At 41.1% G+C, this 18635-nt stretch overlaps 1 protein-coding gene and 1 pseudogene across 1 annotated transcript in view; one reads left to right on the top strand and one right to left on the bottom strand.

The window, feature by feature from the left end:
• Nucleotides 1-18635, top strand: part of SYCP2L (synaptonemal complex protein 2 like) — a 103614-nt gene that overhangs the window by 16482 nt on the left and 68497 nt on the right. The window contains exons 7-15 of the mRNA XM_086708372.1: nucleotides 1528-1580; nucleotides 2189-2234; nucleotides 3894-3986; nucleotides 4084-4144; nucleotides 9621-9766; nucleotides 12168-12261; nucleotides 12765-12865; nucleotides 13605-13662; nucleotides 13760-13838. Of these exons, the coding sequence (XP_086564498.1) occupies nucleotides 1528-1580; nucleotides 2189-2234; nucleotides 3894-3986; nucleotides 4084-4144; nucleotides 9621-9766; nucleotides 12168-12261; nucleotides 12765-12865; nucleotides 13605-13662; nucleotides 13760-13838 (731 nt within the window). The remainder of the gene's footprint in view (nucleotides 1-1527; nucleotides 1581-2188; nucleotides 2235-3893; nucleotides 3987-4083; nucleotides 4145-9620; nucleotides 9767-12167; nucleotides 12262-12764; nucleotides 12866-13604; nucleotides 13663-13759; nucleotides 13839-18635) is intronic.
• Nucleotides 7842-9597, bottom strand: LOC112853770 (tetratricopeptide repeat protein 19, mitochondrial-like; annotated as a pseudogene).

Below are 18635 nucleotides of genomic sequence, written 5' to 3'. Positions count from 1 at the left end.
TTAGAGAAAACATGGAGTAGGGAGCCATTTTAGCGACCCTCAGATGGTGGTCAGAGCTGTAGAAGAAAGAAATGTGCATTTCAGTCTCGCATGGAGCAGCTGGGAAGATGAGGGAAGGCAGAAATTGGCATGGGGTGCTCTACAGTTTCGAGGAATAAGAATTTTCAGTGCTTTCCACGCAGTCTGGCTCACCGTGGTTATATCCTTGAGTAGCACAAAAATAGCTCATAGCTTGGCTGCATATTCACCCACATCTTAAAATAGCTAAAATATTGTCCCTCTTCTTTCAAAACACTCTTAAAATGAGGGGTAGGCCCTTGGGGAAAAAGTAAAATTCTTAATAACCATGAAAGCGTTGAACCAAGCCTTTCTAGTCAACACTCCTATGTAATTAGAATTTTATTAAATCTGAACTCTTAAATATATTATTGAAAATACATTTAACTTTGAGCCTGTTGTCAGATACACAGTAGTTGGTCTAGCCAGTTTTCTGTTTGATCTAGATGGAAAGCCCATAAGCCTCGGGTTCGAGTACTACCTCCCTGGCTTACAAAAATGCACACGTCATGTAAGGTAGTTGACTTATGAAGGCTTAGGGTTGTTATCTGTGAAATGGGAATAAAAGCCACCTTAAAATTGTGAGCACTGAATGAGAGAAACCAAAAGTGCCCGGGATGTGGTGGGCATTCAGATGCTAGTTTTTTCCTCTGTGTCATTCTCTCCTCTGCAGGGAATTTTTGTGAAAATCGGTCAAAGGTAGTGTTTCTCAAAACCTCTTCCCCACAGAGCCATGCACTTCTTAATTGAGCTGCTTTGAGGTCCAACCTTACATTACTGCTGTCTACTTAGTGCTGAATAAATGTATAAAGTGTGAGGATGTACTACAACAGCCAGTCCTTGCTAAGAAAAGGGACAAAAGCCTGGGTCAGTGTCTGTTCAGCTTTAGTATTTTGGAGGCAACAAATTTACCTTTCTACTAGCTTCGGGTCGGGAGAACTTTAAAAAATAATCCTTATTCTCTGAACTTGTATCAGGAAAGAGAAACTAGGAAGGAATAGGCTAGAGAACTCCTCATAAGGAAAAATGGCCGCGGGTAACACACCCAGATAAACTCCAAGTTGACAAGTTTATGGATTTGTGGTTGGCTTGAGCTGGGCAGATGTTAGCAAGATGGACGCCCGGTGCGTTAGCGAAACGAATCTAGGTCACTCGTTAAGTGTATTTCTCTTTCTCTTAACCCAATGAAATGTAACCGTGCCTATAACTTTTGGAGACTTAAAGCATTCCTCTGCTGAAAATCTGCTGGCTGGGGGTTCCTTCCAGAATTTGGGTCTGAAGCTGCCTCTTTATAACACAAAGCATTGTTTTAATTAACCTGTAATAATGAATCTTGGTGAAACCTTGAGATGTTACTGGGTCCTGTGAGTTTCAAAGCAAACACTAGCTTCTTCATGCTGGCAAAAATAGTATTTAAATAAGACCTGTGTTGGTTTTTTTTAATTAAAGTTTGCATTATTTCCTTTGAAGGATAGTAGACGATTTCTCAATCACCTAAACGACAGACTTGGTGATGAAAGAAGGTAAGCTATTTCTCTGGGTGTTATTTTATTGACTAGTTTTCTGAAAATGTCTAATACTAAAGAAAAATCTAGGATCTGTTTTATTTCAGGAGAGAATATAAGATACATAACTTATTGATTACAAATGGGTTATCCATTGAATAGAAACATCAGAAGATTAGATCCCTTCTCCCTAGTGATTCATTTGTATGTGTTTATCTCTATCAGTATTTGAGCACATTTACTTATAACTTGGAACATTTTTTAACATGGCCAGAAGATTTTATGAAAAGTGACTTCCTGAAGGTTTGAGGCACTGGAGATAAATTTATTTCACAGACAAAGTCCTTGATGAGAATTTTCTGAATTCACTCCTACCATTGGGAATCTTGCCACACAACTGGGCTGAGATCTAGTACTGATAAACCTGACTTATAGACTGCCAGATGGAGATTGGAAACCTACTCATAGTAGTATCCGTTTGCAGGCTTGAGACCCTTGTCCATACTTTGTGCTAAGCGACTTAATTGCCCACCCTAGTTACAAATTCTTGTTATAGAACATCTGTAGGTTGTATTGAGGCTCCAGCCACATTTTATTTTGCATTTTAATTGTGAAGTGTTTTGCAGGGTCTATTCCTTCCCGTGTATTGCTGCTTTTGCTGATGGGCACGAGGTAAGTTTACCTCTGGGGGCCCTGGGAGTGGTATATAATGTAACCCACCCATAGTTCGGCCAAACTGGTCTCCCCACACAGAAGGGCTTTTTAAAGAAGGAAGTTTACGTCTAGAGGCCGCAACTCTGAAGTCTTCTTTCTCCTGTATCCTATCCGACCATAACTGGAATGCATTACTAATATGTTTAAGGACCCTACTGTTACTACTAGATGCAGGAATTTTAGGGTTGATGCTGTGTTCATGAAGTCAATCAGAGGAATCTGGCCTTATTTTACCCTGTTAATGAGTACCATTGTTCATGCCTAGATTGTAGGGAAAAGGGCAATTCCCTTTTTTCCATCCAGTTGATATTCCCCATTTTATCCACAGAAATTGGGAGCACTCTGTTTTTTTCTAGATCATTCCACCTTGTACTTTATAGTCTAAGGGTAAGGTCTCTTTTCACCACCTTCTTTGCTTCCTGAAGGAACAATATCCGCCTATAGCACCTCCATTGGGGATAAAATCTTCAAAGATCTCTGAACCTTGACTCTGTTGATGTTTCCTGGATCTCATCTTCAAAATATCCTAATTAACCATTTCTTTGTTTTGGGTTCAGAGCCCCTTTCTTGGCCTCTGGGAGCTAAGCCTTTAATGCATGACCATACCACAAGTTTCTCCTCCCTAGGATCTCTCTCCCTGAGTTTAGTAGCTTCTTTGATTCCTTTATCTCCATTCTTTTTCTCCCTGGTTATCTGAAGGTTCCAACATCTGCTTGGCGGTTCTTCTATTTTTTTTTTTTTTTTTTTGACTTCTAAATTTTCATCAGTTTCAATCAGGGCCCTAAACTGGCTTCCAGTAACATACATCATAGCTTAAAACTTCCATTCAACTCCATAGGTGTTAAAAAGTAAGCACCTATGATGGAAAGATGTCTAAGAAATGCCATTTTTGGAAAAGCAAGTGGTGGAGTAGTAAGTCTAGTGTTTTTTCCATTGTTAAGGAATAAAAACTCTTTATATATTTCCTGATAGGTCTAGAAAACAGCTGAGAGGAAATAAAGGCATTGGTAACGTGCCTTCAGAAAGGTACCTATGTGGAAACTGAAAGCCAGAGAAGGACACATACACTGTTTCTCTAAAGGTCATACTGTTAGAAGCTTTTTTAAAAAAATGTTCTTGTAGTAATCAGTTAAAATGAAGGTAATTTGAACTTAAGTCTTAGCTCTACTTTAATGGATATATTAAGTTGGATAGCAAATAATCACTTATATTTGATCATGATACCTCCTTCTCTAGAAGTTTCCGTGCATCTGCAGTATGGATTGTTACTGCTTCAACATATGACTATTTTCTCATGATTCTCACCGAGGGGGAGGAGTGGGGGGGTGGGGAGGTGGGAAACTTGTGTGGATAGAGTCCTCAGACACATTTAAACATCTTTTAAATGTTAAGCTAAGGATAGTGGTTGTGTCCCCCGCCCCCTGAAGAAATAGCTTAGTTGTATAAAGTTGAGACCTACCTCTCATTTTGCAGAAAAGATTAAGACCATCAAGACATACTATAATATTAGGGTAGTGTTTTTTCTATGAAGAGCAGAAGTTGTTTTTAGTGGAATAATATTCATCTGACCCTTTAACATGGTATCTATACAATTTATGCCTTAATTATGTATTATAGATGAGAAAACCAAATGATGAAAAACTAGAGAAATTTTGGATTGATTTCAACCTCGGAAGTCAGAGTGTAACTTTTTATATAGACAATACTAAGGTAACTGCATTTGAAACCTATTTAAACCTAAGTGCTTAGAAATCGTTCATATGCAGGTATATTATGTGCTCATGAATTTAACTTATTTTTTTCCAAGAGTGCTCTGTGGGACTCAGTAAGAATTTTGAAGGAAGCAGTGATTCATTTCAGCATAATAGGTAAGATGATGAATTCTACCCCACATTTAGTTCTGATTCTAGAGCAGACTATTCTTTGAGGTGGAAGGGAAATGGTATAGCGTGGTGGAAGGAACACTATGTTCAGGGCCAGGATGCAGAGGTATGGGGTTGGTGACTCTTTCACTCTGTGATTTTAGGATTCGGTTACGTGCCTGGTTTTCTCATTGTAAAAATAGTTACAGTTTTTGAAAACCTTAAAAATAGAATCACCATATGAGCCAGCGATTTCACTTCTAGGTACATATCCAGAAGAAATGAAAGCAGGACTTGAGCTATTTGCATACCGGTGTTCATTGCAGCATTATTCACAATAGCCAAGAGGTGGAAGCGACCAAAATGTCCATCTACAGATGAATAAAGAAAAGTGTGTGTGTATGTATATATATGATGGAGTACTATTCAGCTTTTAGAAGAAGTCTGACACATGCCACAACATGGATGAACCTTCAGGACAGTATGCTAAATGAATAGGCCAGTCACTAAAAGACAAATATTGTATGATTCCACTTTATAGGGTATCTAGAAAAATGAAATTGATAGAGACAGGAAGTAGAATGGTGGTTTTCAGGCGCTGTGGGAAGGAGGAAGTTCTGGAAATCTATTGTATGACAATGTGAATAAATTTAATGCTATGAACTAGCATACTAGTGCTATGAACTAGCATGGTTAACATGGTAAACGTTTTATACCACAATTAAAAAAAAAAAAATGGTAGTACCTGCCGTCCTTCTCCCAAAGATTTATAGTAATTGTTGATGAGTTCATGTAGGCATATCCACTTATATTTTCTTTCTTCTAGGTTGGTAAGTAATGTTGAGGGGCATGAGATCAGGAGTTACCCTTTTTGAGTGGGGGGCCATTTGGACATTTGGGCTACTTCAATAATTTGGCTATTGTAAATAATGCTGCAACAAACCTAAGGTGCATATATCTTTTTGAATTAATGTTTTTGTATTCTTTGGGTAAACACACAGTAGAATTACTAGATCGTATGATAATCCAATTTTTAACTTTTTGAGGAACCTCCATACTGTTTTCCATACTGGCTGCACCACTTTGCATTCCCACCAACAGTGCAAGAGAATTCCTCTTTCTCCACATCCTTGCCAATACTTGTTTCTTGTGTTGATTTTAGCCATGTTGACGGGTGTGAGGTGATACGTCATTGTGCTTTTGATTTGCATTTCCCTGATGAGTGATGTTGACCATCTTTTCATGTGTCTATTGGCCATCTGTAGGTCTTCTTTGGAGAAATGTCTGTTCACATCTTCTGCCCAGTTATTAATTGCATTATTTGTTTTGTGGGTGCTGAGCTGTATCAGTTCTTTATATATTTTGGATACTAACCCTTGATCAGATAGTTCATTTGCAAATATCTTCTCCCATTCCATAGGTTGCCTTTTAATTTTGTTGATTGTTTTCTTCTCTGTGCAAAAGTTTTGTTTTGTTGTTTCCCTTGCATCAGAAGACCTAAAAAAAATGTTGGGATGGCTGATGTCAGAGATCTTACTGCCTGGGCTCTTTTCTAGCATTATTATGGTTTCAGGTTTCACATTAGGCCTTGAATTCATTTTGAAAGCAGTCCAGTTTCCCCAATACCAATTGTTGAAGAGTGTCTTTTTCCCATTGGATATTTCCTGCTTCGTTGAAGATTAATTAACCATTCAATTAATATAATCAATTGATCATGTAATTGACCATATAATTAACATAATTGACCATGTTGTGGGCTCATTTCTGAGTTTTCTATTCTGTTTCATTGATCTATGTGTCTTTTTTTGTGCTGGTACCATATTGTTTTGATCACTACAGCTTTGTAACACAACTTGAAGTCTGGAATTGTGATGCCTCTGGCTTTGCTTTTCTTTTTCAAGGCTGCTTTGACTGTTTGGGGTCTTCTGTGGTTCCATATAAATCTTAGCATTGTTCTAGCTCTGTGAAAAATGCTGTTGGTATTTTGATAGGGATTGTGTTAACTTTGTAGTTTGCTTTACGTAGTATGGATATTTTAGCAGTATTTGTTCTTCCAATCCATGAGTATAGAAGGTCTTCCCATTTCTTTGTCATCTTCAATTTCTTTTTTTCAATTTCTTTAATCAGGGATTTTTTTTTTTTTTTGAGAGTACCGTGAAAGGATTCTTGCAGTATGTACACAAGAAACAAAAATATCTGTTTATCATTCCCATTCACATCCTTACCCCCAAAAGCTTACCAGCAATAACAGTGTTCCTTTATGGTGCTTATAAAGTTGCCATTCCGCTAGGCAAAGAGCTCTTTTCCGGACTGCTAAGGTAAAGACCTCCATCTGCCTATCTTGTATGTATATACTTTTGAAGCAGTGTGATAAAGATCTTTCAACACAGTAGTCTATTCACTTAAGGTCAGATGATTAAATATGTTTTCCCATGGCTACCATCTCCATCCCTACTTTACAGATGAGGATATTGAGACCCAAACTCAAAAGGCCAGGACGAGGATCCAGATTGGTACTAGCAGTACATATCAGAATTACTGCGGATATTTTGCATGTTAAATTTGTAAGGCCCTACCCTGAGACAGAAGGTTTGGGGGTGCAGCCTGGGCATGTGTGTCTTTAAGAGCTCCTCAGATGAGTCTGTTCAGGGACCTAGGTTGCAGAGGAAATGGAGTGCTCAAATAGCATTGACAGGAGTTTGTAGCATTCCTTTCCCCCCTTTTTCATAGTTGTATAGAACCAGATATAAAAACAGATAGTCCCTTTCATTTATAATGAAATGGCCATATTTTCAATGTCCTAATTCCTACTTTGAAACTTCATGCTGGACACTGGTGTAAACCAAGATAATACTTTGGGTCCATTATGCATTAGATCCCACACTGGGCTTCGTGAAATAAGAAAACTCACCATTTCTTATTTTTCAAATAAGAAAACTCCCCATAATCCCCCTTTGCCATGACACATAGCTCTGATCAGCCAGATTTGATAAAATAAAGGGTGGCAAATCAACAGACCAAGTGTTAGGATAGAGATGCTTGGGAGGGGGTATCACCACACACCCATCCCAAGGGAAAACTGGCCCATCTCCACCTATAGTTAGACCAGCACAGCTAGCACCTAACTATAGGTTACAACTGAAAGCATCACTTATCTGTCCTTAGAAGTCAAAATCAGCCAGGGCTAAAAGTTGTTGTTCCTTTTTAATTTTTTTTTTTTCAACGTTTATTTATTTTTGGGACAGAGAGAGACAGAGCATGAATGGGGGAGGGGCAGAGAGAGAGGGAGACACAGAATCGGAAACAGGCTCCAGGCTCTGAGCCATCAGCCCAGAGCCTGACGCGGGGCTCGAACTCACAGACCGCGAGATCGTGACCTTGCTGAAGTCGGACGCTTAACCGACTGCGCCACCCAGGCGCCCCTGTTGTTCCTTTTTAAAAAAACAAAAGAGGTAGTGTCTACAACTAGTCCTTCACCATAGGTAAGTTGATGACACTTGAATATCAAGGAAAAAAGATTTAAGTCAATGGTTTGGGTGCCACTGAGACTGACATAATAGCTGTTGCTGAAAATTCCCTACAATAGAAAGGGAGTTAGTGCTTCATAAAATTAAGTTAAAAGGTCTACTTTTTCTTCACAGCTCAGCCAACTCTTCCCTGAGGTGCTGTATGGAAACCTCCTCTCTTTTCAGTTCTGCTTGCTTTAGTGTTTCCTGGAAGATCTCTTTTGCTTATGCGTATCCTTCTCTGTGCATCAGAATTGCAGCTAGATTCCTGAGCAGCATGGATTCCTGAGCAGCTCAGGATGTTCTGTCTCACCGGATCTGATGCCCGTTGCACATAAACACAGGCCTATCGAAGTGGCCCTGTGCATCCAGGGTGGTAGCCATGGCACTCATCAGCATGGCGGTCTATGGGTGTCTTCCTCCTAGTATTTCTTCAGAAATCTGCAAAGCTTTTTCAAACCTGTTCTATGTCATACATCTTCTGTTCTCTGCTTGGAGAATAGAAGGTAGCAAGTATAGGTGTCTAAACACATGCCAAGGAGGAGGTGGGTGTTGGCTTTCTCTTTTGCCGACAAAATGTCTTCTGCTAATTCCTTTCCTCTTTCAGTTTTTCCCTCTAGAGTTGACATGTAGAATTCATAGATGGGAATTTGCTCGTGCTGGCTATCTTGAGCAGCATAGATACTGGTCAGCTTTAGAGAGATTTGAATTATTGCATTGTTTTCCTATTGTATGTCCCTTCCAAGCAGGTAACTCATTATTGCTTTAAAAAGCTTTTCAGCATTTTCAAGCTGACCCCATATAAATGCTAAGTTGGCCATCAAATCGAAAGTGTAAGTGATGGCCTTTCCATTATTGGTCTGCTAGGCAAGGTGAGTGTCATGTTAAATTAGCTCAGCCCTTTCTGGCTTATCTTTGGTGATGCTCAGCTTGGCTGTGTTCAGGAGCTGGATGATCTCAGCCTCCTCCACTGTGCCCTGGGAGGCAGCGCTGCCTGCTCCCTGTCTCCTTTCTCTCTGTTGCAGTAGGCCTCGAGAACTAGGTGAGCACTGCCAGAAGCCACAGCAGGCCTGGGCCAGTGGTGCAGCATGCCTCGGGATGAGGGCACCCCCACTTAAGACTCCCGGCCTCTTGCTGCCCCAGGAGCAGGGATGTGGAACGGGCCCTGTATCACCATCTCCCAGCCCACAGGAGGTCTCGATCCAGGCGCAGGAGCTGGTGTATGCTTACATAAGGGGCTCAGTGTCTCATCAGGGTTTCAGATTCACCCCTTTGGTTAGGTTTATTTATAGGTGATGAAGTTTTGGGGTGATGGTGGGGTTCGGAGCTGATGGCCAAGAAAGAATTCTTGAAAACCTCTTTGGTGCAAGAAGGTGATTTTGTTGAAGCACAAGGACAGGACCCGTATGCAGAAAGAGCAGCACTGAGGTGGTAAAGAGTGACTAGTTACATATTAAGGTGTTGGGGAAAGTCAGCTTCCGACTTTGGCTCAGGTCATGATCTCACAGTTTGTAAGTTCAAGCCCTGCATCAGGCTTGCTTCTGTCAGTGTAGAGCCCACTTCGGATCTTGTGTCTGCCACCACCACAACCCCACCCGCCCCCCCCCCCCCCACATCCCACCACCCTTTCCTGCTTGTGCTCTGTCTCAAAAATAAATAAATCTTAAAAATTAAAAAAATCAGATCAAATTTTAGAAGCCAAAACCATCTCCATTGCTTGGCTGCTAAGACAAGTAACTTCCTGTCTTTGCAGGATTAACTACATAATCATACTGTGTGTATTTGTATGTGTAAACACACAAATGTGCTTCTAATGAAAATGACTTCAAAGTAACTTTAACACAATTTCTTTTCAACTTCTTATTGCAGACAAATCTGAGCAGTTGACAAATATCCCGGTGCGGTTGTTTACAATTCTAAAATCTTAAAACCTTTCAGTGTGTTGATATGCATTTGTATACTTTGTTTTTTGTTAGAAACTGGAAATGTGAAGATGCTTATCATTTACCTGAAGAAGCCTTTGAATATCAGCAACAAAGAAGTGATGAAAATAGAAATCCATTTTGATTTGCAATTCAACATCTCACAAGCTTCTATCAAAGCTTTAGGAGAAGACAAACAGGTGGCAAACTTAATTCTTTTGGATCGTTTGGAAATGTTTTAGCCTGGTTTTTTAAAATTTTTTTTAATGTTTTTATTTTATTTTGAGAGAGAGACAGAGTGTGAGCGGGGAAGGGGCAGAGAGAGAAGGAGACACAGAATCCGAAGCAGGCTTCAGGCTCTGAGCTGTCAGCACAGAGCCCGACGCGGGGCTCAAACTCACAAACTGTGAAACCATGACCTGAGCCGAAGTTGGTCGCTCAACCAACTGAGCCACCCAGGCGCCCCTGTTTTAGCATGTTTTTATGTCTTTAACTTTCTTGTTGGGTTTCGATGTGAACATCTGCTCAAGCAGATAGCTTGATCTTTGGAATATTCTGTAACAAGCACACGTAGGACACAAAACCCCTTTGTGCCTCAAAATGCTTTTACTCCACTTATTGTGAACAGTTAAAAATCTTCTAGGATAACATTACCACCTCGCCACATTCTTCCTGAAGTTCTGAGGATACTTGCTGTGGGCTTCTTAGTATTTCCTTCTCTCTCCCCTCCTTGAGGACCGAGGGGAATCGCTAGAAATCGTGTCTCTTAGGGAGTTCTGAAATTTTATCTCCTGGTCTAATGCCGAAATGGTTTATACCTCTTCTAGACTGATACAGCCTCCAGATCATTGACTGTGATGTTTCCTGTTGACACACAGCAAAGATCACAAAGATTTTCTCTATCACAGATGATAGGCAGAGCAAAGAAATTAGTGACGAGACCTATGATATTATGGTAATGGCTGATAGGAGGTTGAATTAAGAAGTCGGGGGGTGGGGGAAGACTTGGGCCCATTTGCTTTTGGCACTGAGTTGCATATGAAGACCTCTCATATACTGTTAAGTGCTCTGTGGTAGTGTTCCCAAAGACTCACCCTATGAAAAGACCATTTCATGGGTGAGGACGAGAGAAAGAGAATCATTTACTGAAAAATTACTTCCTATAACATATTACATATGAATTGGCCTAACACTGAGGCTACATAGGCTAAGGCCCCCACAGAGCGGGTGTATAGACCCTCACCAAGAGGGTTCTTGGCTTTATGGGAGAAAGAATTCAAGAGAAAACCATTTAGAGAAAGGGACAAAGATTTGTTAAACCTAGAAATAAGAAAGGAGCTACTTCACGGACAAAGTAGTGGCCCCTCCTCCAAGATGAGGAAAAGGGACCCCGCTTTGCCTCTGGAAAAGGGTTTTATGTTTTTAAAATTACGTAACTCTATAGGGAGGGGCTGTGAAGCTTTGGGTTTATCATTTACACTGGGAAGTAAGTTTTTTCCATTTTCCTAGGGTCGTGAGATTACCTATAGGGACCAATTTTAACAATGGCCTCCGCCTTTTACTGCCGGTTGGAGTGGAGTCTTACAGTCTTCTGTGAGTCAGATCTTATGACTCTTCTTATGACCTGCTGACAGGTTAAGGGTCAGTCGAAAACCAAAATGACTTTGCTTTGGTGAATTAGTCTTCTGAGCCTCCCTTCCTTTCTGCCTCAACATTAGAGGTTTGCCTTTATTCGGTGAAAAACCTCAGGGGGCTCCTGGGTGGCTCAGTCCGTTAAGCATCTGACTCTTGATTTCAGCTCAGGTCATGCTGTCCCCGGTTTGTGGGTTCAAGCCCCACATCGGGCTCCGCGCTGACAGTGTGGAGCCTGCTTGGGATTCTCTCTCTCCCTTTCTCTCTGCCCCTCTCCCATTCATTTTCTCTCTCTTAAAATAAACATTAAAAAAAAAAAAAAAGAAAAACTTCAGAATTGTATGTATTTCCATGTCTCCCGAAGTGAAGAAAATGTTTCGGGGTAGAACTAAGGTTTTCCTGTGATTAAGCTGCAGTTCCTAGACCGTGAGGCCCTTGTGAGGAAGGAGTGGGGGTTGGAGAAATCCCACAGTTGGGAACTCACTGCAGGCTGTGAAGACACGAGGATGGAGTGAGTGAAAGAAGGGAAGTGGTCAGCCAGGGCTAGTCCTGGAGGGAAGGGGATCAGAGAGGTGGAAACAGTAACATTATCCTTCAAAAGAGGACAAACCAAAGACTAACTTCGAATTTATCGCTTTGCTGTGTTCTGAGCCTTAGCTTTTCCTTAAATTTTTAAGAGTTTAGTCCTTTTAGGGGCACCTGGGTGGCGCAGTCGGTTAAGCGTCCGACTTCAGCCAGGTCACGATCTCGCGGTCCGTGAGTTCGAGCCCCGCGTCGGGCTCTGGGCTGATGGCTCAGAGCCTGGAGCCTGTTTCCGATTCTGTGTCTCCCTCTCTCTCTGCCCCTCCCCCGTTCATGCTCTGTCTCTCTCTGTCCCAAAAATGAATAAACGTTGAAAAAAAAAATTAAAAAAAAAAAAAAAGAGTTTAGTCCTTTTAAAGGTCATGTGGATTTTGGCTTGCATTTCAGATGTTGCCTGACCAGAAAAGAAGCTCCTCTGAACTTTCTGGTAAATTTGAGAAAGCAGACACTGACATTCCTAGCAGTCATGAAAGAGAGACAGGTATACTGGGAAATAAAATTTCTTACTCTGAATTCCCTATAAAGACAATAATAAAACCTTACTTGGAAGAGGTCACTGAAAACCTGTGGTCCTATAAGAGTAATAAATGTTCCATTGTACCTACAGAGAAAGAAAAGTTGCTAACATCTTATATTACTTTCCCAGTCTGATACATTCTCTTGTGGGTCAATGGAAATGGAAAAAGGAGAAAATATGATAGGGGTGGCTGGAGGCAGAATATGGGGGCACGGAAAGGCCCGGCCACCCCCAAAGCTGACCCTGCATAGATCCTGTATCTATTAGGAGTCACATCCCAAAGCTGTTTCTTTCTCAAGTGCAGGTAGATTTCAGACTTGAGATTTGAGACAGGATGTGATTACCAGCTCTTACCAATAGATGGCGATGTACTGTCAGCATGGGGTCCCATGAAGAGCGTGGGAGAATGTGGTCACCATGGCATATGGTTATTTCCACTTTTAATGCTCTTTTCTCTATGTGTATAGACCAGACAGAAGAATCCACTAAGCTGGCAGAGTTAATGAGTGCTGGAGATGACCACTGCCCAACAGCTCTCCCCGTAAATGATCAGTCTAATGAGCCTGTCGTGAGTATGGGATGCTGGGCACAAAGTTTTGAACTGTGTCCACCAGGATGCTGACAGGTGGAAGGCATCTCTCCTGGCTTGTAGTCCATTTTTTCCCTGACCAATGGATCTCCCCCTTTTGAGGGGGGGGCACTCCTCTCCTTTAGATTATTTTTGTTTGCCATGTTCATGGGTTCTCTGCTTCCATGCAACTTGGCTCTCCAGAGGAACGTGTGACTTGGCTGCCTCTGCCTCGTTTTCTCACGGAGACTGAGATTGTAGGGAAAAGATTATAGGGAAAAGAGTCTAATGTTTGGAGTCGGACCTGGTTTTCCCTGACTAGATACAGGAACTTGGGGAAATGAACATCACTGAGTCTGAGGCTTCTCAGATATAAGATGAGGGTAATAGCTGGTTCATACTATAGCCCTCCTGGATGCTAGGCATGCATTTTATTTTCATCCTAACACACCTCTTGGCATGTACAGGTATTCAGTGTGGTCCCCATTTTGTTTATATTTGATTACATGGAGATTATATAGAAGCGTAATGATCGTGTTTTTGCGAGTGGCAAATCTTTGCCTAAGAGTGAATATCAATTTTTTGGAGCAGTCAGCAGTCATTAGGAGCAAAGTATAGCGAATGAAAAGCCTGGTATCTCATTATTTAGTGGAAATGCTTTTCTGTGGATGTGTAAAGTGGCTCCAAGAGCATTTCAAAAGAGGGACTTCAAAGGCACCGTAACTATTTTTTTCTACAGCAAACAAATACAGGAGATAGTTCACCTGAAAAATTGAAACCGGATGATGTGCAACAAGGTCAGATTTTTTAAATGTATCCTAAGGCTTTTGAGTATTATTCTTAAGTGTTTACTTGAAAAGCTTAATTTTTGTTTTTAATTTTCATGATTGGAAGTTACTTCAAAATATGAATCTTCAGATTTACAAGAACCATCAGTAAAAATTCAGGATCCTAAATTAAATGACAAATCTAGGTATGTGACTTTTTTTTAATGTTTGTTTATTTTTGAGAGAGCATGTGCACAAATGGGAGGGGCAGAGAGAGAGAGGGAGGCACAGAATCGGAAGCAGGCTCCAGGCTCTGAGCAGTCAGCACAGAGCCCGACGCAGGGCTCGAACCCACGAACCATGAGATCATGACCTGAGCCGAAGTCGGACATTTAACGGACCGAGTCCCCCAGGTGCTCCGCGATTTTCAAAATTAATAAACCATGCTGATTGCTATTAGGGTGACTAATATATATGCCAATGGCCTGGGCTCTCCGTCTTTTCTGCATCTGACCACACCCCACGCAAGGAGAGAGTATTGTGTGCAGTTTTCCACATAATGATTTGAGCAGTGCTGGATTATTCTCCTGACCTATAGATCTCTACCATTATACCCCCAGTGATATGCTTGGTGATGTCTTTTTCTGCAGCAAAACACTGAATATTCTCAGCCTAGGAAACGTGTATCCATCTGGCCATTAATTTGTCACTTTTCCATATAGGCCTATGAAAAATGGGTCATAGGACAAGTACTTTTTATAGCTTTATTGAGATCGTTGGAATTAAATAAACTGTACGTATTTAAAGTGTGGAATTTGACTTTTGACATATGTCTACACTGGGACCATCACTGCAATCAAGATAATGAACAGAGCCATCATCTCCAAGATACTCTTGCCCCTTTGAAATCCTTCTTCCCTTTCCATCCCCCTCACCTGCCCCTTGCAATCACTGATCTGCTTTTTGCCAGGATAGAAGAGATTGCGTTTTAAGAAATCTATCAATGGAATCAAAGAATAGGCACTCTTGGGTGCCTGGTGGCTCAGTGGTTGAGCGTCTGACTTCGTTTGGTTCAGGTCATGATCTCATGGTTTGTGAGTTCGTGCCCCACATTGGCCTCTCTGCTGTCAGCACTGAGCCTGCTTTGGATCCTCTGTCCCCTTCTCTCTGTGCCTCCCCCGGTGACGTTTGCTCTCTCTCAAAAATAAATATTTTAAAAAGTACGCACTCTTTTCTCCCAGCTTCTCTCATTCAGCATAATTATTTTGAGATTTATCCACATTGTGTGTATCAATAGTTTGCTTTCATGTTGCCAAGTCCTAGTTCCTTCACGGATATACCACGATGCATTCATCCAGTCGCCTGTTGATGGCCATTTGAGTTCCCAGTTTTGTGTTATAAGTAAAGCACTTGGAATCAATGATAAGTCTTTGTACGGATATATATTTTCTCTGGAGTAAATACATAGGAATGGAATGACTAGATCATGGTTGGTGTACATTTAACTTTTAAAAAGCTGCCAAAACAGTTTTTCTAAGGTGGTTAAACTATTGAACACTCCCAAAGGTCTTTGAGAGTTCTAATTGCTCACATTCTTGCTAGTACTTGGTCATGTTAGTCTTTTTTTTTTTTTTTTTTTTTAGTTATATATTCTGACAGCACATGTGCAAGTGGCGGGGGGGGGGGGGGGCAGAGAGAAAGGGAGAGAGAGAGAATCCCAAGCTGACAGTGTGGAGCCCAGTGCAGGGCTTGAACCCATGAACTGTGAGATCATGACCTGAGCTGAAATCAAGAGTCACATGCTTAACCTTGAGCCACCCAGGTGTCCCAGTAATGTTAATCTTTTTAATCTTAGCCATTCCAGTGGGAGTGTAATGGTATTTCATTGTGGTTCTGATTTGCATTTCTGTAATGACTAATGGTGTCGAACATCCGTTCACGGGTTTATTATCCATCTTTCTGTAACTTCTTGGGTAATAAATCTTTAAATCCTATACTATTAAAAATGGGTTATTTGCTTTCTTGACCGGAAAGTTCTCTTTATAGGGGTGCCTGGGTGGCTCATTTCAAGTGTTGGACTCAACTTTGGCTTAGGTCGTGATCTCATGGTTTGTGGGTTGGAGCCCCAGTTTGTGGCTCCAGGCCCCATGTTGAGCTCTGTATTGACAGTGCGGAGCCTGCTTGGGATTCTCTCTCCCCTTCTCTGCGCCCCTCCCCTGCTTGTTCGCTCTCTCTCTCTCTCTCTCAGAATGAATAAACTTAAAAAAATTTTAAGTGTTCTTTGTATATTCTACATACAAGTCATAAGTCCTTGATCAACTATGTTTTGTGTTTATTTTCTATATGTGGCTTCCTTTTTATTTTTATGTCTTTTTGAAATTTCCATGCATATTTATTTCAGGCCTGCTGGTACATAGCTAATACAGCTTACATTTTAGACTAAATGCTAAATGCATTTACTAAAGGCATTCACTTCCATAGGTTAGTCTTCACCCTAAGGAATATCCCTAACGGAATGTATTATTTTTACCTCCCTTTGCTAAAGGAAGACACCAGAATGACTCAAGGGCGTATCCCTAGAAAGTTTTGGCTTAAATAGAACAGTGTCTTTAAAGAGAAAAAGTTCTTTTAATTTTTTTAATGTTTATTTATTTTTGAGACAGAGAGAGAGCATGAATGGGGGAAGGGCAGAGAGAGAGGGAGACACAGAATCAGAAACAGGCTCCAGGCTCTGAGCTGTCAGCACAGAGCCCAACGCGGGGCTCGAACTCCTGGACTGTGAGATCATGACCTGAGCTGAAGTTGGATGCTTAACCGATGGAGCTACCCAGGCGCCCCAAGAGAAAAAGTTCTTAATTTTTATTAAGCCCAATTGATTTTTTTTCTTTTATACTTCATGCTATTTTTGTGACCTGCTTAAACAATCGTAGGCAAATCATGCTCAGTCATATGTTTCCCTACATTTTCTTCTAGGAGTTTTACAGTTTTAGATCTTATTTCAGTTATGAACCATTTTCTGTTAATTTTTATATATTGTGTGAAGTAAGGGTTGAAATTTCTTTCTCCTTTTCCCTCCCTGCCTTCTCCTTTCTTTCATATGGCTGTCCAGTTATTCCAGATCATTTATTGAAACAATTACTACTTCCGTTGAATTTTCCTGGAAACTTTGAAAGAATAAAAAAAACATATATGTGTAGCTCTTTCTAGACCGTGCACCAGCATGCGTGTTGCACGTTCAGTTCCAGATCGCCACAATAAAGTGAGTGTTGCAATAAAGCAAGTCAAATGAATTTTTGGTTTCCTGATGTATATGGAGGTTATGATTACATTAAACTATAAAGTGTGCAATAGCATCAAGTATATATCTTAATTTAAAACGTTATTCCTAAAAAAAAAAAAAATGCTCTCTGAGCTTTCAGGGAGTTATTTTGCTGGGAAAGGCTCTTGCCTCCATGTTGGTGGCTGCTGAAAGTGGGGTGGCTGTGGCAGTGTCTTCAAATAAGGCAACGGTGATGTTTCCCACGTTAATTGATACTTCGTTTTATGAGCAATTTCTCTGTAGTAGAAGATGCTCTTTCATAGCATTTTACCCACAGTGAACTTCCCTCCAAATTGGAGCCCATCTTCTCAAACCCTACTGCTGCTTTATCAACTAAGTATATGAAATGTTCTAAATCTTTTGCTGCCACCATAACCATCGTCACAACCTCTTCACCATGAATAGATTCCATCCCAAGAAACCACTTTCTTTCCTCATCCACGAAGATCAACACCTTGTCTGTTCAAGTTTGATCATGAGGTTGCAGCAATTCACTGCATCTCGAGGATCCACTTCTAGTTCTCTGGCTGTTTCCACCCCACCTGCAGTTACTTCTCCACTGGGATCTTGACCCCCTTCAAAGTCATCTGTGAGAGTTGGAATCAACTTCTCCCCAAATCCTGTTCATGTTGATATTTTAACCTCTTCCTATGAATCATGAATATTCTTTCTGGCATCTGGAATGGTGAATCCTTTCTAGAAGGTTTTCAGCTGACTTCCCAGATCCTTCAGAGAAATCCCTGTCCATGGCAGCAATAACCTTATGAAATACATTCATTCATTCATTCATTAATTCATTCATTCATTCATTTATGAGACAGGAGACAACATGTGAGCAGGGAAGAAGCAGAGAGAGAGAGACACAGAATGCAAAGCAGGCTCCAGGCTCCTAGCTGTCAGCACAGAGCCCGATGCACGGCTTGAACCCACGAACTGTGAGATCATGACCTGAGCCGAAGTGGGACGCTCAACCCACTGAGCCACCCAGGCTCCCCATATATTCTTAAATAAGGCTTGAAACTTGAATGACTACTTGATCCATGGGCTGCAGGATAGATGTCGTTAACAGGCATGAAATAACATTCATCTTGTATATCTCCACCAGAGCTCTTGGGTGCCCAAGTACATTGCCAGTGAGTATTAAATCTTTTGAAAGGAATCTTTTCTTCTGAGTAGCAGTTCTCAGTGGTGAGCTTAAAATTTTCAGTGAGCCATGTTGTGAACAGATGTGCTCTCATCCAGGCTTTGTTGTTCCATTTATAGAGCACATACAGAGTAGATCTAGCTTAATTCTTAAGGGCTTTGGGATTTGGGAATGGTAAACGGGCATTGCCTTTAAGTTAAAGTCAGCAGCTACATTACTCCCTAACCAGAGACCCAACCTGTCCTTTGAATCCAGGCATTGACTTCTCTAGCTATGGAAGTCCTAGATGTCATCTTCTTCCAATTGAAGTCTGTTTTGTCTGCCCTGAAGATCTGTTTAGTGTAGCCACCTTCAGTAATTACCTTAGCTAGATCTTCTGGATCTTGCTGCAGCCTCTGTATCAGCCCTTGCTGCCTAACCTTACACTTTTATGTTAGGGAGATGGTTTCTTTCCTTAAACCTCATGAACCAACTTCTGATAGATTCCAGTTTTTCTCCTGCAGCTTCCTCACCTCTTAGCCATCAGGGAAGGCTGAAGGG

The sequence above is a fragment of the Puma concolor genome, chromosome B2 (genome assembly GCF_028749965.1).
Source record: "Puma concolor isolate L17-30 chromosome B2, mPumCon1.1.hap2, whole genome shotgun sequence".
Lineage (NCBI taxonomy): Eukaryota > Metazoa > Chordata > Mammalia > Carnivora > Felidae > Puma > Puma concolor.
This window is presented reverse-complemented; position numbering and strand designations above follow the sequence as displayed.